The following is an 11,663-nucleotide window of genomic DNA, read 5'->3' on the forward strand; positions in this document are numbered from 1 at the left end:
ATTACAGCTTGAATTCTACAAGGTATGGAATCGTACAAAGTTAATTGTTTCAAAAGGAATTTTTGTCCATTCTTCAGCTAAAACAGTCTCCAGTTCTTGTAGTGATGATGGTGGAGGATATCGACTCCTTACTTGTTTTTCTAAAATGCACCATAAATGTTCAATAATATTGAGATCTGGGGACTCTAGTGGTCAGATAAGATGTTCAACTTCACTAGAATGTTCCTTGTACCATTCAGTAACAACTTCAGCTGTGTGAATTGGTGCATTATCATCCTGAAAGATTGTGTTTCCCCCCAGAAACAGTTCCACAACCATAGAATGAATTTGATCAGATAAAATGCTTAAATAGTCTTGACTATTAATTTTGCCATGAAGGGAAGCCATTGGGCCGGCAGATTTCCAAGATATAGCCCCACAAATCATCACAGATCCTCCTTCATGTTTAACAGTTGGAAGAAGGCAGTCGGAGTCAAATGCTTCTTTTGGCTGTCTCCACATGTATACTCAGCTGGTGGTTGGAAATAAGGTAAAGGATGACTCGTCCACGAAAATAACATTCTTCCATTGGTCTAGGGACCAATTCTGTAGGTTTTTACTTCACTCTAAATGCTTTGCAACGTTTGTTTCTGAAAGTAGTGGTTTTCTGATTGCAGCCCTCCCATGAAATCCGGTTTTGTGCAGCTCCTGGTGAACAGTTTTTACGGCAACTAGGTTCTTGAGATGGTCATTAAGCTGTGCTGTAATTTTGGGAGCTGTACTTTTGCAATCCTTTCTAACAATTCGCATAAGAGTCCAATGGTCCCTATCTGAAAGTTTTGGCTTTTTTCCAGAGTTTTGTTCCAACGAGGAGGTTTATCCCTCTTTGTCAAAGGCTGTCATTACATTTGAGACAGTATTTCTTGATACACCAAATATTTTGGCTGTTTTCGTTATGCTAGCGCCTGCCATACGAGCACCAACAATTTGACCTCTTTGAAAGTCTGACAGATCTGTCAATCTAATGAATTTTAATTACCTTTTTCTGATGATATCTGAAAAGAAACAACAATTTAAACAAAATATATTAAGCACCACTAATAATAAATCAAAAACAAAAATAAACAAGCTGTTGATGGTTTTATAGATATTTCAAAATTATTTTGTCCAACTCCTGTGTGTGTATATATATATATATATATATATATATATATATATATCTGGTTTGCAAGATTCTTCATGTGAATTTGTGTGTTGAAGCAAATTATGTTGCATCTGGGGAGAGTCATATTGTCTTAATGCCTTATCCAACACACCAGTTCGATTTCCACTTATTTATTATTTACATTCTTCCAAAATTTTCATTGCTTTTGCAACCTTGTCAATGGATGACGACTCTGTCCATTATTGGAGCTGTGTTCTTTTTTTCGCCTGTCTGTGCATCAGCGTACAGGTATGTATATATATATATATATATATATATACATATACACACACACACACACAAAAAAAGCAGGGATGATCAAGGCTGGAACACCTTTGATAATAAATTGCCTTGAAAGAGTTGACCTGGGACTAAACAATAACAACACTATACAATTGCTTAAACATACTAAACAACAATATGACTTACCTATCAGCTTCATCTAGAACGAGGATTTCTACAGTATGGAGACTAAAATGTGGAGCATTGTGAAGATGATCAATAAGTCGACCAGGTGTTGCAATCACAACGTCAGGACCTTTTCGTAATGCAGCTTCTTGCATTTTTAAGTCCAGACCACCTTGACGAAAAACAAAATAACACAGTATAAACTTTGTTTAACTGAAGATTATATCACTACACCCTAACATTCAGAAAAGTTCTTGTGCAACTTTTACTGACATGCTTCATGAAATTGTATCCAAGCAAAAATCACACCGACAATTCTTGTTGAGAAAACATTTATTTCTGAATCAGCTTTGAATATATGAAAAAACATGTTTTTATACAGCTTGATGTTTATACCACTGTGGAAAAGATGAGTCTCTAAATTAAATACTGAATTGCTGGAATCTATATTTACAACTGAAAATTTTTCCTAAAGGTTAAATGGTCAACTATAAAAGATATCTTTGTAGATTAAAGTGTATTTTGTTGAGCAATGACAGTAAAATTCTAGTGGTTTAGCTTGAAATTATGTACTTCCAATGACCACTATTCATTATAACAATAATTTTTATAATGTAAATTAATAACAACACTTAATATAAAAACAAAACAAAAAAGTATCCAGTGAATAGTAAGTGATGAAGGAAATTGAAAACAGATCTTTACATGAAAATTTTCTTTTTTTTACCTACCAGCAGCAATACACATGTCTATATTTGTGAACTGAGCCAGCTGCCTAGCAACTTGGTGAACTTGAACAGCAAGTTCTCTGGTTGGAAGTAATACTAGCACTCGAGTACATGTAGAATTCTTTGGTTTGTACAAAAGTCTTTCAATGATGGGCAACATAAAAGCAGCAGTTTTACCTATAAAAATACAGATATTACTCCAAGATTACAACAGTAAGCAGAATTGCTGCACCAAATTTTTATATCTTCATCTGACATTTATATTTATCTTCAAATTTATTCAAATTTTGTTATGGTATGAATGGAAGAAAGAACAAAATAGGATGATATTCTTATTAACTTTTTATGTGTTAGTATTGGAGAAAGATGACTCCTCAAATCTTTTGAGGTTGGTGAGATTAATGATGCTTGTAAAGAAATATGTGGAAAGGTGGGAGTTTCTGAAGACTGATGTCCAGGAGAGGTTAGTGGATAAAATGTGATGAGATGTATGGAATATCAGGAAAAAAAACAATTTTGCAAATCACCCAACAACATATCTCTCTTTCATTTTTCTGTTTACTGTATAATTTCTATTCTGCTGCTATCTGACATTCTCGACTCCACCACTCACTCCTGGTCTCTCTGCCCCATTCATTGCTATCCATCTCATATCTTGAAGGTTCACCCTGACACTTCATTACCACTACTTTTTATTATTTTCCAGCTCAACCCAATCATTCCTAAAGACTTTTCTAAAATGTGAGTAGTCATGTAGCTCCTCTACAGCAAGAAATCTGTTCTGATCTGGCCCTTTTCTTTCATGCTCTACCCCTATCTAATTCCCATCTCCCAGCATAAAGTTTCCCCCACTCAGAACTTGAAATTTTGCAAGCTGCATGGTGAGCTCACTATTGCTGCTGGCATGAAAAAACACCCAGTACAAGCTGTAAAGTGGCTGGTGTTAGGAAGGACATCCAACTACAAAAATCATGCCAAAATATGTTTGTGGAGCATAATGCAGTTCGTGAACCCATGCCAGCACACATCATGGGTGTGAAATGATGATGACTTTTACTGACATATAACTTCAAAATATCATAATTGTTTTCATCTCAAATAAAGTTTTCCTAATTTTTCAATCAGTAATTATCAGCAGAGGATATAAGTTCAAGAATAATAATCTGAAATAAACAATGATATATGACAGCTGAGCTTTGATCAACATCAGATATCCTTGGGTGTGTACATAGTCTAGACTAGGTTAATAGCTGAAAGTGTAACCTTAAAAACAACTCATCTCAAATAGACAGAGAATTTTGATATTCTAAGTTATTGGAACCATATAAATAAAATAAGCACCCAGAACATATTATAAAGTGGTTGGCATTGAGAAGAGCATCCAGCTGCAGAAACCATCCCAAACTAGACATTGGCACTTGGTACATTTCTCTGGCTCACTGGCTCCTGTTGAACTGTCCAACCCAAGTCAGTATGGAAAACAAATGTTAAATGGTGAGGATATGGTGTATTCACTTGAGTGCACACATATCCACAAATATATATTTGCATCTACATTCCATGGTCCATTTGTTTAACACCCAACACTATGACTTTGCTCCCCTGCCCCACTCTAGTCTTGATACAATCCTTTCTAAACAGATCTACTTGGCCGATCCCCTTTGCTACTTTCTTCTGTTAATAATAATAAAACTCAGACTAGGGGAAAGGTTCACTTCCAAGAAAGAAGGAAACAAGTTTTACAATCACAGGTGTAAGAAACAAAGAGGTTTGAGAGATTTATTCACAAAATCAACACCAAATGCGAGTTTATAATTAAATATATCTTCAATAAATGTTGTACAAAGTGTTGAAAGCAGAAAAGTAACAGAAGACATACCAGATCCAGTAACAGCACATGCACAGATGTCTCTACCCAACAATGCAACTGGTATTGTAGCAGCCTGAATTGGCATAGGTTTGTCAAACTTCATGGAAGCTAAGGCCTAAATGAAAACCAAAAGAATTATTAATATCAGATTTAACAATAAATCTAATCATGTACGTTTTGATTTATGAAAGTATTTTCTCTCCTTTTTTTTTTTAACAAGTGAAGTTAAAAAGATATTTCGTTTTTGGATTTGGCTTGCAAATGTGAGTTTGTGTATTGAAGCATATTCTGTTGTATCTGGAGAGAGTCATTCTCTTTTGGTGCCTCATAATTTAACACTCTCACCGGTAAAATTTCCACTTATTTCTTTTTTATTTTTCTAAAATTTTTGTTGTCTTGCAACCTTTGACTCTCAAAACTATCGAAAAGGTGTGTTAAATTATAAGGCACCAAAAGAGAATGACTCTCCCCAGACACAACAGAATTTAAAAAGATAGTTAAGTGGATAAGAATATATTTGAGAAAAGGAACAACAAAATGTCAAAGTATGTTCAGTCATGCATTAAAAGTGAAATCAGGTTATCATGACCAATATTATGCTTATAAATATTATATAGTAATATTGCAACCAACATAAGACTTTGCTATTAAAATTTATGTGCAATGAATTGCTTCTACTTCTACAACACACAAAATATTTTAATTTATTTCTAAAATTCCTAATAATATTTAATAATCATCGTCGTTTAACGTCTGCTTTCCATGCTAGCATGGGTTGGATGATTTGACTGAGGACCAGGAGGCGACACCAGGCTTCAATCTGATCTGTCAGAGTTTCTACAGCTGGATGCCCTTCCTAACGCCAACCACTCCGAGAGTGTAGTGGGTGCTTTTACATACCACCGGCATGAGGGCCAGTCAGGCAGTACTGGCGACGGTCATGCTCAAAATGGTGTATTTTACGTGCCACCTGCACAGGAGCCAGTCCATTGGCACTGGCAACGATCTCGCTCGAATGTCTTTCCACGTGCCACCAGCACAAGTGCCAGGGAGGCGACGTTGGTAACGATCTATGATAAAAATATGATAGGATTGTTCTTAAACACTGAATGGCTATGAAGGTCCAGCAGAGTAAAATAGGAATCAAAAGGATCCATAGGGATCCACTGGTCTAGAATGAGAAAACATTTAGTTTAAAATAGTTTATATTCAGACTTACCTTCATGACTGGTCTTGAAAGATTCATTTCTTGAAATGTGATATCTTTATCATAAAAATCGATATCTTCTTCAAACTTAACCTTATTTTCCTACAGAAATGAAAAACATAACATATATATTAGAATGATTGAAGAGTGAATATTTCTATTAACATTATGGAGATGGGAAGGGATAGAATACAATATCATATTGTTATTAAGACTTGCTCTCTGGTTGGACAAGATTTGCACTGATTTCTGATAACATAAGCAATCTCGTTGTTAGACTCTTCATTATACATTATTTTATCAGTTATGTAGTCAGTTTTATGAAAATGCCAAATGTTATTTAATGAAAAGAACGTTTTACAACTGTTATTAATGTCTGGTTAAAAAGTAAAAATAATTAAAACAATGATAGTAATGAATTAGTCAATAACAGTTAACTATGAAGATATAGTGGTAACACTGAAATATAATGTCACAAACGTGAATCAGTTAAAAATGAAACTATTGTATAAAAATGACTCTTTTCATGACAGCTTCACATCTGTACTACTCAGTGATGCTCACTCGGTTTAGTTAGACAGTGATAAGAACATAGTCATACATGTTTACTGTGTGAACCACCACCATATATTTTAGTCAGAACAATAAAAAGAATGTAATTATCAAGAAAGACCATGCAGTTTAATAGTTCTTTCACAAAATACAGTTAATCACATGAAATGATATTTTCATTGCAAGTTTATAATGAATCTTGTTTGGTAATATTTTAGCAGTAACCTATGAAATGTAAAATAATTTTTCAAAAATCAAGTAAAATATAATTAAAGTGTTGTTGTCACTCATTAAAATGTTGAACTTTATATTTTAAAATTAAACTTAAGAAAATCAATATCTTGCTTACATCTTCAATTTTCTTTTTAGACTTCTTTTTTCTACCTTTGTCTCTGATTACATCTGCAGAGAAAAATGCCTTTTAGTTTTTTTTTATATATATAAAATAGTTTTTAAATAAATACAAATCAAAAAAATTACACATTTAAAAAAAATCACTGTACCTAATAGACACAATTTCATGTAAAGTTTTTTCTTTTAGTGTAACAAGCATAGCAACATTAAGTAGAAGATTTAAGCTCCCCAATGTATAAAATGCAGTCAAAATGCTCCATTTTATAGTTTTCATCCAGTTGTAATAAGCTCTTTCTCCGGTTAGGCTTAATAGCTAAGTAAAAGAGTGTGGGCAACATGGTGAGCAGCAGGTTGTATGTTGGGTACACATCTTCCAATCTATCATTAGTTCTGCTGCTACAGAGTGCATCAGAGTAAAACTTGGCTCCATGCTTTTTGATCTGAAAAACTTTCAAAGTACTGTACTCTTTTTGTATCTAGCATTACAAAAAACACTAAGGAAAGCAAACCAAGTTCTGTTTATTATGGGTTTTGTATATTCCAGTCAAGATCATTCCATCACTCAAACTGTTAGAAATAACAGCTAAGTCTATTTTAAATCACAAACTGCCATCCTGGGAAAAGAACTGATACACTAAATAATGAAGTTCTACATACCCCTAAAATGATGGAATGATCTTGACTGGAATATACAAAACCCAGAGTAAACAGAACTGATTTTATAAGAACACAGACACCAATGGTGTTTACAAGAAGAATAATGGCTGATAAATTGCCTCATTACACACTCATGTTACATTGGTGAAAGTTGATTTTCACATTCCCACCACAAAACAAGGACATTGTCAGAGGGACTTGAGAAAAATCATTATGATCCTGATCCAGTAGATCAGAAATTGAGAATATTCCATTAAGACATGAATTTTCAGATGGAACAATATTAACAGAGTGTATTTCTTAGTAATATTATATAAGGAGGACAGCAAAGAGAGCTAGTTATTTTTCTCATTTCATATCATGCATTATCCGAGCAATATCCTTATGGGTTACAATCTTCCAATGGCCAATCACTGGTTTGCTGCAATTCCACTGCCAAAAGTAACGAAGGAGTGTCTGTGCAACTGAGTGGAATAAATACCAGAAAGTAATTTTGTTTGATGCACCAGTTTATAGACAATTTTTAGTACATGTATATACCATTTGCTGATATAAATATATGCAATGCAAATTTATTCAATGAGCTTCCACAGTTTTAATCTACCGAATTTCACTCACAAGCTACAGTACAAGACACTTGCGCAAGGTGTCACATAGTGAGATTGAAACCCAGAACCATGAGGTTTTGAAGTGAACTACTTAAATCTTTTTTCACCATATTTCTGTTAAAATACACTGCCCTTGTTTTGAAAATAATGAAGAATTTAATAAAATAATGTTGATGCCATTTAATTGGTATTTGGAACATAAATCAACATGAAATTTTAATGGAGGATTTTAATTTAGAGCCATCTGGTTTCACCAGTCCTCAGTCAAATCGTCCAACCCATGCTAGCATGGAAAGCGGACGTTAAACAATGATGATGATGATCATTTTAAAACAAGCTGTTGATATCAAAGAACCATGGGCAGTCTCAGATAGGTGGGTATTACTCTTTACTCTTTTACTTGTTTCAGTCATTTGACTGCGGCCATACTGGAGCACCGCCTTTAGTCGAGCAAATCGACCCCAGGACTTATTCTTTGTAAGCCTAGTACTTATTCTATTGGTTTCTTTTGCTGAACCGCTAAGTTACGGGGACGTAAACACACCAACATCAGTTGTCAAGCAATGTTGGGGGGACAAACACACACACACATATATATATATATACATATACATGACGGGCTTCTTTCAGTTTCTGTCTACCAAATGCACTCACAAGGCTTTGGTCGGCCCGAGGCTAGAGTAGAAGACACTTGCCCAAGGTGCAACGCAGTGGGACTGAACCTGAAAAGGTTAAGCACACAACCAAGCCTACCAATTCTAATTTGAATATTAGCCACATGATTCAATAAATAAAACAAGAAAATCTTTTAATTTTGAATAAGTCAATACCAGTCATATTAGTTTCTTCTTCATCAAAACTGTCGTCATCGTCTTCGTTCCAATCGTCTGTAATATTTTCTGATTTTTCCTTAGTATTTGTCTAGAAAGAAAACGTAATGTCAAAATATAAACATATAACAGTAGATCTCAAAAATTACAGGTGGTGGATATTTTACTCATAAAGTCATTCTTATGAAAATTAAAATATTTTTTCAATAGTAATCTGTTTTTCTTTCATTCCTTTTTTGTTTATTTTATTTCCTTCTTGTGTCATCTTTCCTTTTTGTTTTGCTTTTCTATTTAGTTTAAACATCCAGCAGTACCTATTATATCTACAAGTGTTCCTTGACTGGTAAGGCCAATGCAGTTGACATTCGCCACAAGCTTTTGTAGTTTGATGCTTTGTGGGGAAAAAATATGTTTGAGAAAAAGAATTTCTCAAGGTTGCAACTTCAAATAGAAAAATGTATAGTCCAGGATTTGTAGGTTTTGACAGAGTAAAGATGATGCACCAGTTGGGATTAAGCCAAGGGGAGGGATTATGATGTTGACTAGTACAGAAGTTGAAACTGTTGTAGTAGCAACTGGCACAAAATGTAAAGAGATGAAGCAGTAATTGCAGCATGCTGGTGAGGGAGTATTTGCCAATCAGATAGATGGACTTTTTGTATCTTAGCATTGTTACTGGAAAATAGGATTATGGTTAATTTGACAGAACGAAGAATTGGGAGACATGGAAAGAAACAACATTTCAAACATGTCCAACATAAACTGGAAAATATATGTAAACGTAACGATGGTATAATTGCTTAATATCTCCATTTGAAAGCTATACAAATGAATGTAATTGGTTCTAAATGAAATATAAACATACAGACTGACTACATTTTTAAATATTACTTATTAACTGAATAGTTGCAAGTTACAACTTTTCAATAAAAAGAAAATGACTAATTTAGGACAAACAGCAACCTTTTATATGAATGAAGTCATACCAGTTTTAAAGGTAAAAGCAAAAATTTTAAATAACATACCGCTTTCTTTTTTTGCCGACGGATCTGTATGATTTTTTCATCAAGTGATGTAACTTCTAATTTCTTTCGTTTTGCATGTCGTAAAGCAAAGTCCATATCGAATATTGCATCATCTTTAAACTGTAAACAAAATAAAACAGATAAATCAGACACAAAAAAAAGGAAATTAATATAATAAGTATTTAAGTTGATAATACAATCAGTTAGTACAAATAAACAGTATGGTATCATATACCACAAGGCATTTTTATACCCAACACTGATTCCAAACCGTTCCTTTCCTACATAACAAGTAGAGTGTACAAATGACATTGAGATTTTGTGTGCTGTCTTGCTAGCTAGCACTTGTCTTTGCCCTATTTAACTTTAGGCTCTAGACCAGATTTATGCAATCCTTTAACAGATTTTGAGAACAAGAATTCAAGAATACTCAAAGACAAACAGAGTTGAACTGTGTAAAGCCTCAAGAATTTTAATGACTAGAGGAGTCGAGAAAGGACCCCCAATGAACACCTACATGGACATGGAATTCTTCACTGAGCTCATCAGCCATTGTTGTTGTTGTTGGCACTCCGTCGCTTACAACGTCGAGGGTTCCAGTTGATCCGATCAATGGAACAGCTTGCTCGTGAAATTAATGTGCAAGTGGCTGAGCACTCCAGACACGTGTACCCTTAACGTAGTTCTCGGGGATATTCAGTGTGACACAGCGCGACAAGGCTGACCCTTTGAATTACAGGCACAACAGAAACAGGAAGTAAGAGTGAGAGAAAGTTGTGGTGTAAGAATACAGCAGGGTTCGCCACCATCTCCTGCCGGAGCCTCGTGGAGCTTTAGGTGTTTTCACTCAATAAGCACTCACAACGCCCAGTCTGGGAATCGAAACCGCGATCCTACGACCGCGAGTCCGCTGCCCTAACCACTGGGCCATTGCGCCTCCACACTCATCAGCCATAACCATACTAAAAACATCCTCACACAACCCTTTTAGGCATTCATCTACAGCTGGTTTCCTCAGTATCTACTAGGATTCAAAGTAAGCAACTATCAAACTCCCTCTCCAAATCAAAAAATTAAAAGTGGCTTGTTCTTAGGTAAGAGCTTCTCTTGCAGCTGTCTCTTTAGTAATATGGAATTAGTAAATTCTGAGTCGCAACAAAAACTCAAACTGTATCTTAACTAAGCTAATCCTATTGTGAACTAGCCAAAACACATTGATGACTTGTCTATCAATTTGATGCCTGGAGAATACATAGGGGAGAATAAACTCAACAGAGGGACTAGCTGCTCAAATTGATAGCACTATGATTGTATGCTTATAAAGACATAACTACTCGTGTCAGTGCCATGATTAAATGCCCTGCACACACACTGCGCATACACTAACCGATACTAGGAAGAGCATCAAGCTGTAAAAAACAGACAAAAAATAAATGTACAACTGAGACATGGTCTTCCAATTTGTCTAGGAGGGAAGTACCTCTGAATAAGAAATGACTTGGGGCTGTGGCAACTCATCCAAACAATACCAGCATGGAAAGCAGATATAAAAAAAATGATTTACTCGCCCACATCCAGTATCCCCTTTGTCCTGGTAGCAGTTGGTGATGCAACACTAATAATCATTGAGAATACTAGCTGTCTTACATCACCATCATCATTTAACATCTGTTTTCCATGCTGGCAAGCTGAAGAGCTACCCAGGCTCTAATTTTTTGTTTTGGCATGGTTTCTACGGCTGGATGTCTTTTCTTACATTGACCACTTTATAGAGCATACCGGGTGCTTTTCATGTGGCACTGGCACACTACCTGATTACCTTAGTAAGTAGCATACATTATAAATATTATATATATATATATATATATAAAAGATAAACCTTACTTGCATTCAATTATATCATCACCATCATCATCATCGTTTAACGTCCGCTTTCCATGCTAGCATGGGTTGGACGATTTGACTGAGGACTGGTGAAACCGGATGGCAACACCAGGCTCCAGTCTGATTTGGCAGAGTTTCTACAGCTGGATGCCCTTCCTAACGCCAACCACTCAGAGAGTGTAGTGGGTGCTTTTACGTGTCACCCGCACGAAAACGGCCACGCTCGAAATGGTGTCTTTTATGTGCCACCCGCACAAGAGCCAGTCCAGGGGCACTGGCAACGATCTCGCTCGAAAACCCTACAAGGCCAGTCAGGCGGTACTGGCAACGGTCACGCTCAGGATGGTACATCTTATG

At 35.4% G+C, this 11,663-nt stretch overlaps 1 protein-coding gene across 1 annotated transcript in view; it reads right to left on the minus strand.

Moving 5' to 3' along the window:
* The window catches only part of LOC106868386 (probable ATP-dependent RNA helicase DDX27), a 26,293-nt gene that overhangs the window by 11,569 nt on the left and 3,061 nt on the right, over positions 1 to 11,663 (minus strand). Inside the window, exons 3-9 of the mRNA XM_014913616.2 lie at positions 9,423 to 9,542; positions 8,398 to 8,488; positions 6,298 to 6,350; positions 5,409 to 5,498; positions 4,199 to 4,304; positions 2,323 to 2,496; positions 1,613 to 1,763 (exon numbers count right to left, since the gene is read on the minus strand). Of these exons, the coding sequence (XP_014769102.1) occupies positions 1,613 to 1,763; positions 2,323 to 2,496; positions 4,199 to 4,304; positions 5,409 to 5,498; positions 6,298 to 6,350; positions 8,398 to 8,488; positions 9,423 to 9,542 (785 nt within the window). The remainder of the gene's footprint in view (positions 1 to 1,612; positions 1,764 to 2,322; positions 2,497 to 4,198; positions 4,305 to 5,408; positions 5,499 to 6,297; positions 6,351 to 8,397; positions 8,489 to 9,422; positions 9,543 to 11,663) is intronic.

Source organism: Octopus bimaculoides, chromosome 5 (genome assembly GCF_001194135.2).
Source record: "Octopus bimaculoides isolate UCB-OBI-ISO-001 chromosome 5, ASM119413v2, whole genome shotgun sequence".
Taxonomy (NCBI): domain Eukaryota; kingdom Metazoa; phylum Mollusca; class Cephalopoda; order Octopoda; family Octopodidae; genus Octopus; species Octopus bimaculoides.